The sequence below is a fragment of the Cherax quadricarinatus genome, chromosome 23, assembly GCF_038502225.1.
Source record: "Cherax quadricarinatus isolate ZL_2023a chromosome 23, ASM3850222v1, whole genome shotgun sequence".
NCBI lineage: Eukaryota > Metazoa > Arthropoda > Malacostraca > Decapoda > Parastacidae > Cherax > Cherax quadricarinatus.
Window position 1 is genome coordinate 18,335,427 of NC_091314.1, and position 17,636 is coordinate 18,353,062.

General features: G+C 41.3%; 1 protein-coding gene across 5 annotated transcripts in view; it reads right to left on the bottom strand.

Moving 5' to 3' along the window:
• The window catches only part of gus (splA/ryanodine receptor domain and SOCS box containing gustavus), an 843,229-nt gene that overhangs the window by 702,748 nt on the left and 122,845 nt on the right, over positions 1 to 17,636 (bottom strand). The window contains exon 2 of one of the 5 annotated variants that reach the window (XM_053772374.1): positions 17,272 to 17,300. The exons of the other annotated variants lie outside the window; for them this stretch is intronic. Within the exon in view, the coding sequence (XP_053628349.1) occupies positions 17,272 to 17,300 (29 nt within the window). The remainder of the gene's footprint in view (positions 1 to 17,271; positions 17,301 to 17,636) is intronic. 5 annotated transcript variants of the gene reach the window in all.

Genomic DNA, 17,636 nt, shown 5'->3' on the forward strand with positions numbered 1-17,636 from the left:
TCGACTGTATATATATCTTCCTTCATTTTTCTAAATTACCACCGTCCTCAGCCTATTCCAGCTGCTGTTTTCTCCTCCTCCCTATCCCTCATCCTCTGCTCTTCTCCCTCTACCTTTCTATGCCATCTAACCGTGTGTCACCCTTCCATCCTGCCCATCTATCCCCCATTCCAGCACCACTAAGGCTAGGGTTTCCATCCTCGGTGGCTACGCCCATCCTCCCCACCCATTACATGGCAAGAATATTGATCGACAACTCCAGCGTTGGCCAGGGGACGAGTAGAAATGTCAGTCTATATGGGTGAGTCACTGCCAGAATCAGACCTGCAAACCTGCAACATAACGCAAGTTGAGAGGCCGGGAAAGGAGCCATGAATCGAGAACAAGACACTGATATACAGAAAAGACAAACTTATTTAACATGTGAAGGTCCACAGATAAAAGTCGAACACCTAGACGAGCCATATTACAGAGTATTCAGTATTAGGGTAGAAGCGCGGTGACGAGCACAACCACCACCACTACTACTACTAATACACGCGCGCGCGCACACAAAACAGGGCAAGTGTCTGTCGCAAGTGCCTCTGACAACTTGTAAAACACACACACACACACACACACACACACACACACACACACACACACACACACACACACACACCAAAAACATGAACATTTCCATGAACTCCACAATTGTTCATTTCTTCACTTTCACCACAAGATACGATCATCCAAACGAATGCAATGAACTCCTTAACACAAGCAGATATCATTTCACTAACTGTAAGCTCCCCAGCAATGTATAATGAATCACTAAACAATTAAAATTCTGGAAAGGAGTTCCATATGCAAAGAATCAGTCGAGCTCAACCCACGAGGACATTCAAGTGACCCTGGAAATTAAAACCAAGGCTGGTGTAAAGTGGATCACAAAAAATGCTGTTCAATGAGGACAATTTTTAGTTACTCTACTATGAAAAATTTGAGGAAATAACACCTAGAACAGAATACAAAGCAAATTCAAATTACTCAATAGAGCAGAAGATAAATGTGAGGAGACTCAGGAGTGATAACATTAGATTTCAAATTCAAGGATTACAACGGTGTTACTATCACAACCGGAAGGAAAATGTTAGGACGAATAATTAGAGCCTTCAAAACAAGAGATGCCAAGCCAATGATCCTACTCATGTAACTTGTTCTTCACTTGACAGAAATATTGTTGTACACTAACAGTCGCTCTCAGCAACGTGAAACTGCAGATTTGGAGACTGTACGGAGAACTTTCACTGCCTTCATAAATTCAAACACTTAAATTATCGGGAACGCTTCAAGTCCCTCGAACTGTACTCACTAGAACGGAGGAAAGATGTATCACAATTTACACCAGGAAAATCCTGGAGAAATTGGTCTCGGATCTGTACACCGAAAACACTACCTACGAAAATAAGAGGCCCAGCAAACGGTGCGAAATACCACTAATAAAAAACAGCGATGTATTGGAGAACACAGACAATTCAGGTAATTGTAAGAGGACGAAGACTTTTCAACACTCGTTTCATACCTTAGGCTTAGGAGAACTGCTAATACACCTCTAGATGTCTTCAAGAGGGAAATGACTAGAGGACAAATAGGCCATCTAACAAAAGACCTGATCTAAGACCGGGACGCAGGTGCTGTGACTCTCCAGAATCGTTTTCAGGTAACCTTCAGGTCCTGTTGGACAGAACACACAATAACCCAGTACTTGCCGCACCACACCCACAGATATTAACGAAAAAAAAATCCAAGCACAAATAAAATATTTAATTTTTCGAAAAATTCGAGGTATTAACCCAAGCAATAACAAAATCCATTTTATAGGTAGCCTAATAACAGTCAAATGCAGAGCCTGACAGTACAAACAAAGAAGCCTGGGTGGTTATACTAAACGTATAATGATTCAAGATGACATGGAATAGACGAGGTGCGATAGGTATGTTCAAGTGAATTTGCAACAAGATCAATATTAAAAATGATGCCGGTGAAGTGCTGCCAGGAAAAATAAAAAACCAAAATGCAGTTATTATTCTTGTATAAGAATCATTAGAGGTAAATGGAATAATAGAGGCTCGATCCTCCTTCCCCTAATAATGACACGGATGTACTGCTCTCGCAGCCAGCCAGGCTATGGGAAAACAATCTGGAATAGTTTAGAAGATTAAAGGAAACTAAATGACACCCAAGACAAACCTAAACCCAGCCTCAAATATCTTGCTGAGTGATGTTAAGTTAAGACTCATCAAATGAAAGAGTATAGCAAAGACTGAAATACAAGTTCCAGTGGAGAGCTTAGAGGAACCATCACATGCAGCAAACTATCAGAACTTAGTGACAAATTAACTTTAAGGTAGCAAGTAATTAAACAGACGTGACTGGACAACACCTTGACTTAATATTCGCAAACAACGATGACACTAAGAAACACTAGGTATCGTACATATCAAACTCGAATCACAACCTAATTACAGTTCAGAGCTATGTGCGCGCGCTCACACACTACACCAGAGCAGCCCCACAAAACTGGTCAATACGTTACTTCAAACAAACTGAATCCGAATAATTAAATATTTGGCAGGGACCATAATAAATAATGAGTTTACTAAAATTCGCTGAGATTAATAACATTAATGTAAACTTCGAGGAAATGAGCACAGTAGCAAGAACGACAGAAAATGGAACTGGTTACAGAACGAACCTGAGCTAAAACGAAAGCCTCATACAGTGCCTAAGAGAGAAGAGCTAAGAGACATCAGCAAAATTATACAAATGAAACCTAAATTTGCAACAATTCTCTATAATGAAAAAACAAGAGCGCAAAAGTAAGGACACTGTGAGACAGGTGTGTTCAGTGAGCCATTAAATATGTGATAGACACCAAGGACATAAATCATAGCAAGACAAGGACATAAATCATAGCACGTAACATCCTTCGTTGATGACAACAGAATCTCAATGAGAGCAGCGTCAGTCGAAGACGAGGCGAATCTTCAGGCAGATGTAAATCAAGTCTTCCAGTGTTCCTCAGATAACACTACGATGCTTAACGAGGGCAAGTTTCAATTGCTTCTTTACGGAATAATGGGGGAAATAAAACTGTTACGAAATACTGGACAAACTCGAATCCTTCAATAGAGCAAAAGTTTCATGTGCGAAACTAGAGAGTGATGATGTAAGACGATCTCACATTCAATGATCATAATGTTGCCATTGCTACCGCAGGGAAAATGACAAACTGAATAACTAGGGATGCTGAGCTAATAATAAAGTCTTCAAGTCGTGTGTTCTCCCCAGGCTAGAATATTGCTGTATACTAGCAGTGCCTGCGCTCTGAATTCCGGAGGGGTGTTGATACGTTGCAGTTTTTTAACTATAGTGTAGGCACGCCTCTGGCGAGACAGTGATGGAGTGAATGATGATGAAAGGGTTTCTTCTTTTTCGGGTCACCCTGCTTCGGTGGGAAACGGCCGAAGTGTTAATAAAAATAATAAATAACGGCTCTCTTCATGGCAGACGAGAATGATGAGCTGGTATGCGTAGAGAACTGTCACTCCCCATTTATACTCAATCATCTGAACTACTGGGAACGCTTAAATCCCAACTGTATTCTTTGGAACGTAGAAGAAAGGTTCATCATAATATGCACCTGGAAAACTGTGGAAGGACTGGTACCAAACCTGAACACTGAAATCGACCATATGACAACAAAGTACCTCAAGCAGGGGTTCGACGACCCGAGTACATTAAGAGGGAACTCACTGAGTGTCATATGTCCCTGATTCTTCATCGCCCTCCCTCTATGCGTAAGAGGAATTACCAATAAACCACTGGCTGTGTTCAAGAGGAAACTGGACAAGTTCCTCAAATCAGTACCTGACCAGCTGGACTGTGGTTCGTAGACTGGACTGCATGTGGACAACAGTAACAGCCACATCACATGAGAAATGATGAAGGGACAACAAAACCATTTAGAACAAAGGATGCTCAATGTATATTAACACCCCCTTTTATGGCAGGCGAAATTCCAGACCTAGAGAATGTATAGAGAACTTTCACTGCATATACCGGTATCAATTCAAATACATAACTAACTGGAATACCTAAAACTCCTAATAATCAGAAGTTTGAAGGAACTGAACCTGACGGACTGGGAGAGAACTAAGTGACATGATTAAGACGTGTTTCTTTTATGTGGAAATGATGTGGCCGAGGGGAGGGGAAAGGAGGGGGGGGGTTATTAATTACGAGGACCAGGGACAAGGAGGGCCATAGGTGAAAGCAACAAAAGACATGAGGATGTTAAGAATTAATACTTTTCCCTCAGGGTAGTCGAGTTTCAAAAGTATAATTAAGTCTAAGACGTAAACTAGAAACGGCAGTTGAAGTCGTCTAACAGGATTCAGATTCAATTTTGTCGTCGAAGCTGCTAGTTTATTGTGCACCCCATATATATCCTCTGGACGGTAGCGAAAGAGCATATGGATACACAAAAGGCCCAGGAACTAGGTCCCAAAAGGGTTTACAAGAGTAGATCTGGATTAATATCTACAGTTCACTTATCTTTTTGGTATCTTATTTTCACTAATAAGGCATCGCGACATATCACATAGGTTATTATACTATCTATATATTCCTCAATAAGTAGACAATTAAGCACAATGTTCAAAATGGTGACCACAGGGTTGATCACAGACTGCATTTGGTCTGATTATTATCCATGTGTCTGACAAACTGCCAGAAGTACTTGTGACTAAGCCTATGTCTGGCTACTACAACATCAGTCAGTCTGTTCAATTTGCAAGTTGCTCCATTAACGTACTTATGAACGTTAATATTATCATAGTGGGTTACAGATCTACTCAGGCTTCTATGTACATTCCTGTAACATTCAATATCATCATTTACTTCTCTCCTAATATTATTCATAATGCTAGACAGACACACCTAAGTTATATTTTACATTTTACTTCAGGGTACTTTTTGGCTAACGTATCAACTTTATCATGAAGGAATAATTCAATGAGTGATGGATTTTTCAGTATCTATCTCTGGCTTCAACAATTATGATGTTGTCATAGTCATTATGAGTGTGAAGAGCCTCCGTGATGACATACAATCAGTAATAATCAGACTCAAGCTGTGCCATAAGTTAACGTTAGCACCATCAAGATGGCAAATAATTGCGTTTGCAGTGTAGACGACTAATTAATTCTTACGCCTAACTCAACATAGTTGTTATCGTTCCTAACTAGGGAGGTGGCAACATCGTCAAATGCGGCCCTGTCAGTAGAATCCTGCTTAGATCCAGTTGCTTTTTGTAACAGATTATAAAGTGATACCACAGGGCTATCAGGGACCTACCTGCTTTAGAGTTCTGGGGATATCATAAGTCAATTATTTTCAGGGGCGGTTATGGACCTTTATTTAATGCATCATCTAATTCATTCTCGGTGAAGAGGCAATCACTCTCATCAATATTCTAGCTCATAAAATTAATCAATTTAAACCTCTTTTCAGAAGGGAGGTTTAAGACTCTCTGGGGTTTTCTAATATGAAACGGGAGATTTTCATGCCTGGATGTTTTGAACCAGTTATTTATGAGGTCATTTGCATTTCAGTAGGAAAGGGATGAGCAACGTTACCACTCTTTTTCCTGGTTATTTTATTTATACCTTTCCAGGCCAAATTTAAAGGGGTAGCTCTATTTAACCCACTAACAAATTTGTTCCCAATCCTGTTGCCGAAGTTCTTGTTTACTACTTGCATTTGTTGGTGCAGCTTGGAAAGTTCTGAGTAAGTCTGGAGTTGTACATGCGAAGTTATGGATCATTATAGTACTTACAATGGCATCTGTCATTTATGGTGGAAGATTTATGTCCTTTTCTATTCCCTTGATCTGTGAACACGTTCTTATTGATGGCAACTAAATCATGAAATTTTTGTGAGTGAGCTCGTAATTCTTATACAATGAAGTTATCTCTGTGTTCCAGGTATTTAGCTGTACTTAGCGCCTTGATTGTTGGAAATATGATCAAGACTGACAGTGAGTCTTGGGAAGGGAGGGAAATTAACTATGATAGCTATGCATAGTATATGATATATTAAATTCAAGGCACAGATCTAGTATGCCGTCATATATGTAAGTAGGCACAATAGTACCCACATTAACATTTATCATGTGAATTTTGAAATTTCACTAGTTCAGTTCCATTGGTGTTTGTTATAGACCCTCCAATATTCTTATGACTGGCATTCAAGCCTCCAACATTGTGATCTGGTAAGGCATCAGGTCGAAACTGATTAGCTGGGACAAAAAGATTGAAGATGTTTACGGAAAAGTTGACAGCATATATTTTGACACCATAATATTGCATGCTTACTCGACTCCGCAGACCAAGTACTTCCAGCTGCTTAGGTATGGAAAGAATGAAGAACTCAAAAGGAACAGCACTATATACAAAACTCAAGAAGGTCACCAAACAGAACGTAAGGAATACGTAAAAGATCTAGGAATAATTATGTCAGCGGACCTTTCTTTTAAAGACCATAACAAGACAAAGATCACGACAGCCAGGAAGATGACGGGGTGGGTATTGAGAACTTTCAAAACAAGGGAAATAACGCCGATGGTGACACACTTCAAATCGCTAGTGCTCCCTCACTTAGAATATTGCTCAGTGCTGACTGCCCCGTTCAAGGCAGGAGAAATATCGGAGCTGAAACAAATACAGAGATCGTTTACGGCTCACATTGAGCCAATAAAGCAAATAAACTACTGGGAACGCCTGTAAGTCTTGAACATGTATTCATTGGCGCGGATGAGAGGTACATGATAATAAATACCTGGAAGATACTCAAGGGCTTGGTCCCATATCTGCACACTCCCATAACAACATACTGGAGTGAGAGATATGGGAGGAAGTGTAAAATAAATTCAATGAGGAGCAGGGGTGCGGTGGGGACAATAAGGGAGCACTGTATCAACATCCAGGGTCCCAGACTTTTCAACATCTTACCAGAAGACATCAGAAACGCTGCTGGAACAAGTGTAGAAGCCTTCAAGAGGAAACTGGAAATCTTCACCAGGCGCCAGATCACCCAGGCTGTGATGGATATGTGGGAAAGCGGGCCTCCAGCAGCAACAGCCTGGTTGACCAGGCAAGCAACGGCCGGGCTCAGAGTAGATAAACTCTCGAAACTCTTCAAAGATATATCAAAGGTATAATGCTACAAGTTCTTTCTAACATAGATCACACAGCAGTTAGTTTTAAAGAGGGAGAGTCAGGAATCTAGAGTCGACCCTACAAACCCAAGTCGGTGACTACACGTACAACAGGTTAAGAAGAGAAGAAAGGAAATAAGATATTGCTGGCGAATTAAAAATAGGAGGCAGGAGTGATGTTTGAGAAGAGATGGGAGATGTTAGAAACGTGGAGGAATAATGATGCTGAAGCCGGGTGGTGATGGGGGAGGAGAAATGTCTGAAGAGGGGAGAATATTCGAGAAGTGAGGGAAGAAACGATATACAAGTGAGGAGACAAACATGTAAATGAAAATACGGAGATATAAGCGAGAGGCTAAATCAAGATCGGGAGGGAAATAAGTAGGCAGGAAGTTTTAAGATTTATAGAGCACTTTGTCCTAGGTAACCATTCAATAAATACAATACACACAAGAACATCCAAGGTAAATTTAACTATCAAAAATTACAAACATGAACAAAATACCCTACAAAGTTAAAATAAAACCCTATATAACTGTTAATGCCAGAAGATTCTCCTAAACGTTCTTCAAAATCCGTAAAGGCACCCTGGTAATTATATATATATATATATATATATATATATATATATATATATATATATATATATATATATATATATATATATATATATGTAAGCGCGTGCAAACTCTTGAAAAGTATAAAACAGTCACTGGCACATCACAAGATAGTTAAAATAGTATCTACGAACAGGTGACTATGGGAGACATGTGTGCGCCAGATTCTCAATCGACGGAGAATAGTTTCAAAATGACAATTCGTGTTGAAGGAGAGCCAGATACTCGTGTTCTGCCAAACCTTGTGTAACTTGCTGCCAGTCTGCAGGGCCTACCAGGCCCGCCACTTCCCAAGGACATATCTACGTATTGCGTCCTATGAATTTTCTCAGACGAAAGTCTGTTTTAGTGAGATCTCTTTATAAGAGTCTGCCCCTGCATTTCACCTAGACACCAACATGGCCAGGACAACACAATTGTTCCGAGTCTGGAGAAATAAGAGAAAGGAGACAATGCAGAGAGGGAATAAATAATGGGATAGACCATAATGGGGAGGGAACAAAACATTACAACTGTGGTATCAGCACAAATTATAACATTGGAGAAACCGGGGAAGTAGAAGAAAGAGGTGGAGAGAGGGAGGGGATAGAAAACGAGGATGTGGTGTAGATGGGAAGGAAGGAAAGTGGTGGCGTCGGTGGAGGTGGATAGTAATGAAGGAGGAGGAAGAAGGAAAGAAGTCAGCGGCGGTGGCCTGGCAAATGAAAAGAAGAGGAGGTGAATATCATAGGTGATGCGAGAAGCATGGTAAGAGAAGAATTTAGGAAGAGGTGAGGAAAGAATTGAGGGTGGTAAAGGCGAAAGAGGGGGAAGAGATACGAGGGAGAGAAGGGCGTGGTTGGTGAAGGTGGAGGTCCATAGCAGGACACTTTCAAGGTTATAGCTACTCACACCAGCCTGCCCCCCCTCCCCAACCTGCCACCATCACCCAGCCTGCCACCACCAAGCCTACCACCACCACCCAGCCTGTCACTACCATCACCCAGCCTGCCACCACCATCAACCAGCCTGCCGCCACTACCACCCAGCCTGCCACCACCACCATCAACCAGCCTGCCACCACCACCACCATCAACCAGTCTGCCGCTACTACTACCCAGCCTGCCACCACTACTCTCTTCGTGCTCACCGTCACACCCGTCCCCAGAGCCTGGCCCACATTTTTCTCCTCCCAGCCTGCCACAGCCTGCCAAAGCCAGATTCCTTCTTCCAGCCCACCCGTTTGATGTTGCCAGGTGAAGCTACATCAAGACCACCTCCCAATTTTGTAGTAAGAAATTTACACAAATAAAAGAGAACCTTCCTAGGGTGAGTGGCAAGAACCTTACACAAAATATTGCTATTGTGGCTGGTGTGTTGCACATAAACAAAAATAATTCTGTCCTGAATTTTAAAAATTCTTCCTATATTCTATGGCATAATTTCCAAGTTTCACAGTTCTTCATGTAGTCCATTACATTACTGATCTTACTGTTTCTTCCATATCTCACTCACCATGGTACTTCATTGTTCTATTACAAAATTCATCAATTTTCCTGTCAGTGTTCAAACTGCTAAATTCTTCAATATCTGAATTACATGACTAACTGCCAGTAATAAATCAATCCCAGGGATAGCAAAAACATCGCTTTCACAACAAATTCATTTGATATCTACAATAACACTGCAATTCTGGTCTACTGACTAAAAATCACAACCAATGCTGACACAAACACAAAATTGGTTTCCCGAAGAAAACCTACCAAGAAATATTTTGAAAAAGCTATTTTCTTTATGCCAAAGAGAATCACTCACTTTTTAATCTCTCATTTTAAATCACTTGTTTTCTCTAGGCTGGACTACTACTGTACAGTAACAGCGCCATTCAAGGCAGGTGAAATGGCAGATCTAGAGAATGTACAGAGAACCTTTACTGTACACATAAGTTCTGTTAAACACCTTAATTACTGGAAATACCTGGAGTCACTTGACCTGTACTCACTGGAGCGCAGGCGAAAGAGATGCATCATAATTTAAACCTGGAAAATCCTAGAGGGACTGGTCCCAAATCTGCACACAGAGATCACTCCCTACAAAAGTAAAAGACTGGGCAGACCGTGCAATATACCCCAAAAGAAAATTAGGGGTGCCATTGGTACACCAAGTGTACCAATGGCACCAGGGCCCAAGACTGTTCACCAGTCTCCCACCAGGCCTAAGGAAAATTACCAACTGACCTTCTGGCTAACTTCAAGAGGGAGCTGGACAGATGCTTAAAGTCAGTACCCGATCATCTGGGCTGTGGTTCGTACACTGGACTACGTGCGGCCAGCAGTAGCAGCCTCGTTGATCAGACCCTGATCGACCGGGAGGCCTGGTCAAGGACTGGGCCGCGGGGGCGTTGACAACCGAACACCCTCCAGGCAGACCCAAATCGTCAAGACTGCCTTCAGAGAGGAAAAATCATGTACTTACCTTAAGTCTACCTGAAGGGCATTCTGGAGATCAACTGCCCCCGCGGCCCGGTCCACGACCAGGCCTCCCGGTGGATCAAGGCCTGATCAACGAGGCTGTTACTACTGGCCGCACGTAGTCCAACGTACGAACCACAGCCGGGCTGATCCGGCGCCGACTTTAGGTATCTGTCCAGCTCCCTCTTGAAGACAACCTTATGGTACTTCCCTTATGGTAATTCCCCTTATGGCTGGTGGGAGGCTGTTGAACAGCTTTGGGCCCAGGACACTTATTGTGTTTTCTCTTAGTGTACCAGTGACGCCCCTACTTTTCACTGGGGGTGTAACATCGTCTGCCAAGTCTTTTGCTTTCGTAGGGAGTGATTTCTGTGTGCAGGTTAGGGACCAGTCCCTCCAGAATCTTCCAGGTGTAGATTATAATCTCTCTCTCGCCTGAGCTCCAGTGAGTCCAAGTCAAGTGCTTCCAGGCGTTCCCAGTAGTTAAGGTGTTTGATGGAACTTATATGTGGAGTAAAGGTTCTTTGATTTGCAATTTCACCGGCCTTGAATAAGGATGTTAATGTACAGCAGCATTCCAGCCTAGAGAGAACAAGTGATTTAAAAACGATCTTCATTGGCTTAGCATCTCTTGTCTTGAATGTTCTCATTAGCCATCCTATCAATTTCTTTGTGATATTGGCATTGTTGTGGTCCTTGAAGGTGAGATCTTCGGACATTACCACTCCCAGATCCTTCACATTACTTTTCCGTTCTATTGTGTGTATATAACAACTACTGAGTAACAATGACAAAATTACAAGGAAAACAGAATGATGTAATCTACAAGGACTTTTCAAATTTGATACATGACCAAGGAGTAACAGATCATAAAAAGAAGTAAACAGATGCAAATGGCAAAAAACAGGGAAAAGGATATTCAATTTTCTAATGAACAGATCCCACACAGTTGAAGTACACAGATGTAGTATTGAATCTAATTGGGTTCGTTCGTTGAGTAATCTTGCTCGGTGGTTTACTGTAGGTTCTTTAAGGTGTCTGCCCTCGCCCAAGGCGTTTGGACTAGGGTCAGCATCCGTGACCTCCAACATTCCCAGGCTATGGAGTGGGTATACATGGCAGTATATATTACATGACTACATGATCACTGGTAGTAATCAAAACAAAATTCAGTCTCAACATACTACAAAGTTCAGTGCCTCAATGAACGGTCCTCATCCTCACAGCAGACAAACCAATAACCACAACATCACATCGTCTGCAGACAGTATCAAAGTATGCAAGTCACCTCAGTAGAAAACACAAAAGCTACGAGCAGAAATTAATAAAGTCTTCCAATGGGTAAATAAAAATAACAATGATCAATGATGACAAATTTCTATGTCTTAGGTATAATTAGCAGGAATGAAGACCTCAACACTAGCACAGGACACAGCACGCAGGAAGACCCTATCAATGAGTGTAAAGACATAATAAAACACTTAAAAAATAGAACTTTCCAATTCAGGATCAGCAGTGCTAATGATTGTACGTTTTTACATGACTTATGTCCTCACTACTTCAATTTTGCTTTGTGCTCACAGAGCTTGTTAAGGCAGAAGACATAGCGGAGCTGGAAAATAAAAACATGGAAAGACACTCGAGAACCTCTGGTCCCTAACCTGTACACTCTTATCACAATTTATGGAGTGAAAGATATTGAAGAAACTCTGGAATAAACCTGGTGAAGCACAGGGGACAAAAGGTACAATCAGAGAACACTGTCAATATCTGTGGCCCAAAGACTCGATAAATTACCAACAGATATAATAAATATTGCTGGAACAAAGTTTTCAAGAAGTTGAAGAGGTTCCTTCGACAAGTGTTTGATCAGCTGGGCTTTGGTGGTTATGTGGGCCTGCAAGCCGCTAGCACAAATAGCTTGGTTGACCAAGCAGTCAACGGGAAAGACTGACCTCATCTGCTGAGTCTCTTCTTCCACAGGGAGTAATTTCGGTCTGGAGATTTGGCATTAATCCCTCCAGTATTTTCCAGGTGTAAATTATAATGCATCTTCCTCCATCCTCCAACTTTCCACCATCCCCACCTTCTTCCAGCTACTGCTTTCCCCTCCTTATCCCTCATACTCTTTGTTCTTCTCCCTCTACCCTTCCATGCTATCTAACCGTGTCACCCTCCCATTCTTGCCAATCTATTCCCATCCCAACACCATTCATTTTCCAATATTGGTTTAAAACCATTAGGAGATCTGGCAGTGAGAAAGCTGAAAACTTAGATGTAATATATAAAAGACCAACACGGGAAACGTTTTCAATTTATCAGATGCAAGATAAAAAAAAATTACTTCTTGAAACTAACAGCCAATACAAAACAGATGTTTACAAGACGGTAACATGTATAACTGTATTCAAAACTAGCTTCTAGAAATCTAATGTGGTCTCAAGCCGAGCTACAAGAATAGAATCCTTAAAACCGATCACTGAAACATTAATGTATAAAAGATCAACTGACAGAGTAATATAAACTCCATCTAATATCGTCAAGCCTAGGGCAATGATACTGCATAAAACCAAGGTGAAATACAACACAGTTTAGCAGCATAGTTTGGACTCCTTACAAATTATAACACAACAGCATTAACAAATCTATAAAGCTAAAGTTGAGGAATGAGTTCCGCTTCGATAAAATGGAAAACATTACTAAGAAAGTGATAATTAGGGGTTTTATAGACAAAGCTAAAAGTAGTTTGACTCTGAAAGAAATGAATATCGATGCAAGTCAGGTATAATGATAGAAAATGAGGTATAACCAAAGATCTTTTAGTATTACGTTTCGACTACATAGTTAATTGATAAAGCCTTTGACGATATGCGAAACCTATCTTTTTTTTTCACCACTTACAGAGCATTAGAACCATTTGATTATTACCTGATATCATAAGTTAGTACCATTATTAAGTCAGCCTCACTATTTAAAAAAAATGTCCTCGCTTTCGTGGTTACTTATTATCATATTAGATATGATCATAGAATAATCAAAATACCATGTGTTTAGCTGCAGTCCAAGTTATATTTCTAACTCTGCCACAATCTGCAAGTTTCAGCAAAAATTTGATATCATTAAATATTTGCTTAGTGTTTAGGCCGGAAAATGGGTTGCCGGATTAAGCACTCAACATGCTCAAACCTCGCCAGGATGCTCAAACCTCTCCACCTCGCGAGGATGCTCAAACCTCCCCACTTCGCGAGGATGCTCAAACCTCCCCACTTCGCCATGATGCTCAAACCTTCCCACTTCGCCAGGATGCTCAAACCTCCCCACCTCGCCAAGGTAATCCAACGTCTGGTGTCTTCTATCCTGTCCCATTAGCTGTTATTACCAATAGTTAGCTGTAGCGTCAGTTTACGAACTGCCTGCCTGGTCAACAGGGAGACGTGATCTGGGACCAGCCCGCAGGGACGATGATCTGAGTCTAATACTAGAGGTGATTAGTGATGGGACGATACCAAAATTTTTCCAGATACCAGTGTTCAATTTCAGGCCGATACGATACCATCATAATGAACTAATATCCACCGAAAACTACTTTAGTACATACCTAGATGTGATCATTACTGTTACCGCTGACCTCCAATTATTAAGCAACTGCCTGGAAGTCACATTCCAGCTACACCTTCTATCACCATCAACACTGTTATTACTGACCTCCAGTTGTAAAACAGCTGCTTGGAAGTTGGGTTCTGAGCTTAAACGTCATGCAAATTTTAATTCCACAAATCCCATTCATAACAAGAGGGCCACACACAGGTAACACGCACAGGTGTAAAATATTCATCAGTTGATTAATCCGCTTTACGAGGACAAAGGGCATGGGGAAGTGGAGAGGAAAAAAGAGTTATTCGTTCAACTGGCACCAATGTATAAGTGTGTGCTTCATTGTGATAATCACTAATAGTGTACAACTATGTATATATTTACACAGCCCCCTGTAGAGAAAAAGTGTTCACAATATTACTGACTGAACTTGAAGTGGATTGCAGGTTCTAGGTGAATAGACTGACACTCTTAGTTAGTGCCAGTTCAGTAAAAACTCTTCTCCACACAAAAAAAATTCCAAGATATAAGCAGTGTTCAAATGGGCAGTAAGAATAACATGACATTTAATGGTAATAGTTCCAACTGATTCAATAAGGAAAGAATGAGTAACTCAAAAGGGACACTATGTACAAAACGCAATAATACTAACAAATAAAAAAAAAAAACACGAGAAGGACCTGTGAGTAATAATGTCGACTGACCTTTTGTATAAGGAATACAATAAGGTGTCACAACGGCCAAGAAAATGGCTGTGTGGCTAATAAGAACTTTCAAAGTAGTGCCAGTGGTGACACTATTCAAATAGCTTAAACTCACTCTCGCTTAATTAGAGTGATGTTCAGCGTTAACGGTTGTCCAGGGCAGGAGAGATATCAGGGCTAGAACAGATTCAAATATCATTTACGTCTCGCATAGAGCAAATGAATGCCTTAAAATCCTAAATATGTACTCGCCGGAGTGGAGGGGAGAGAGATACATTAATCATATATATGATGAAGATGCTTGAGGACCTTGTAATCCCAATTTTTAAGGAGACAGACATGTAGCATTATACTACAGACAAGTGTTACTGACATGTACAATATGTTAAGTCATGGAGAAGATTATCAGAAGAGTGGTGGAGCACCTAAAAAGGAACGCGATCATACATGGCAACCAGCACAGCTTCAGGGATGGGAAATCCTGTGTCACAAACCTACCGGAGTTGGACGACAAGGTAACAGAAGACAGGGAGGGAGGGAGGGAGGGAGAGAGAGAGAGAGGGAGGGAGAGAGGGAGAGAGGGAGAGAGGGAGAGAGGGAGAGAGGGAGAGAGGGAGAGAGAGAGAGAGAGAGAGAGAGAGAGAGAGAGAGAGAGAGAGAGAGAGAGAGAGAGAGAGAGAGAGAGAGAGAGAGAGAGAGAGAGAGAGAGAAAGACTGCATCCTGTTGAACTTGTGTGGTAGTGTCGCTTCGAAACAGTACCACACAAGCGACCGGTTCAAAAGCTAGAAACGCAGGAATAGAACGGAAAGCACTGCAATGGATCGATAGGTGACGAGGTGTCCGAATGGGTGCGTATGCCGAGTGGGTGTTCCATAAGGATCAGTCCTAGGTTCGGTGCTGTTTCCTGTATGGGGATTCCACAAAGGTCAGTCCTGTTCCAGCTCTGATATTTCTCCTGCCGTGAATGAGACGTCAACACTGAGCAATATTCCAAATGAGGAAACACTATTGATTTGAAAAGTGTCACTACTGGCATTATTTCCCTTGTTTTCAAGGTTCTCATTACCCACCCCGTCATCCTTCTGGATGTCGTGACCTTTGTCTTATTGTGTTCTTTGAAAGTAAGGTCAGCCGACGTAATTATTCCCAAGTCTTTCACGTGTTCCTTTCGTTCTATTTAACGACCCTCTTGACTTTTGTATACAGTCTTCATTTTGAGTCCAACATTTTTTCTATACTTGAGCAGTTGGAACTTACCATCACTGTACGTCATGATGTCCTCCACTGCCCACTGGAAAGTACTACTTATGTCTTCCTGTAATTTTTCAAGTGTCGTCTACCGAAGCGACTTTCATGCTTATTTTAGTGTCATCTGAAAATGATACAAAGCTGTGATGAGTGTTATATCTATGTCTGCCATGAGGATGAGAAACAGCAAAGGTGCCAGGACAGTGCCTTGGGGAACTGAGCTTTAATATGGGTTATTCAGAAACACGAGTGGAAGATCTTAAGTTAATGATGTCAATAGTGCTACTATCACAACTGCAAGGAAAATGACAGGCTGGACAATAAGAACCGCCAAAACAAAAGACGCCAAGACAATGTTTCGCTTGTACTCGCTACACAGGAATCTTGATGCACACCAACACCTAAATTTAACGCAGGTGAAATTGCAGATCTGAGCATGTCTATGGCATCCTTCGAATGCTATTTTACTCATGCTTCTTGGCTTGAGGTCAGGCTTCCTTGATGGCTACTTGGTAAACCAGACCAGCAGGGCTCACATAGCCATTACAACTAAGTTAATCAGGCTGATATTGGTCCAGTTTCCTTCTAAAATCTCCTACTTTCGCTCTGACAATATTTCTTATATCTGCTGGTAGGAGGCTGACGTCTTGAACCACAGATGGTGACAGAGTTATCTACATGGCATCTATGCATTTCTCTAGAAGGGAGGAATCTGGAGAGAGAGAGAGAGAAGGAAAGAGTGGTGGGTGGAGACAGGAAACACTAAAGACGCCTAAGCTAGCGATAGAAAAAGTGGAAATATAACTACAAATAAGGCTTTAAAAAGAACAAAGGAATAAAGAAGCCTTGTAGTATGTGCAAGTGAGTTGCGAGGCCCCAGTTGTAAAGTGAGAAGCTGAACAGAAGACATACAAGAGCATCTTTCTTCACAGAGTGGAAGACCAATAAAATGAATTATAAGAGATAGTAGTACTGTGAGTGGTCTAACCATTGGAATTTTTAAAAAATTTATGATGGCAAAAATTATGACGGAATAAGGAAACGTGCCATAGGGACGATAGGAAGTATATAGGGCAATGAATACGTGGAATGAACAAGCTCAGTTTTCTCAACCTTTATAGAGCACAAGAACCACTAACTGTACAAAAAAAAAAAAAAATCGCGAACCCTCCCATACTAATGTAATTTTAGGCTCCGATAATTGATAAAATCAGTTACTGGCTGGAGGAGCAATACTTACTGCTAAGCTTCGCGTATCTCTAGAATAACTCAGGGGATCTCAGGGTTTCATGGTCCACACCTTGGGTACTACTCTACTATGAAGAGGTGGTAAAGGTAAATATTATACACAGCTTCAAGAGTAAATATAATGGAGGAATATAACTCTCACACTCACGCTTGACCGAACTGGTGCGCAGCATTTACCTGCAAAGAGAAAACCAATTAACATTCAAAAATAGGTTAATAATTTCTATATAAATATACAAATCCATGCCCATAACACTCACTTGATTAACTCGAGGCTAGAGAATAACTGTTGGTATATACGATTGAAAGGTCACATCAGGTACAAAATGTTCGTTAGTAAAATAGGAAGTGTAATTAATTCCCAGGTCACGTGAGATCAGCTCACTTAAGAACGTGCACACCCGTTAAGAAACTCTCAAACTACTGTTTCTTCCATTTCTATTTACTTGCCTTCCCTCCCTCCCTTCATAAATGACGCTCTTTCAGCCTTATCCTATCTTGTCACCCTTACCC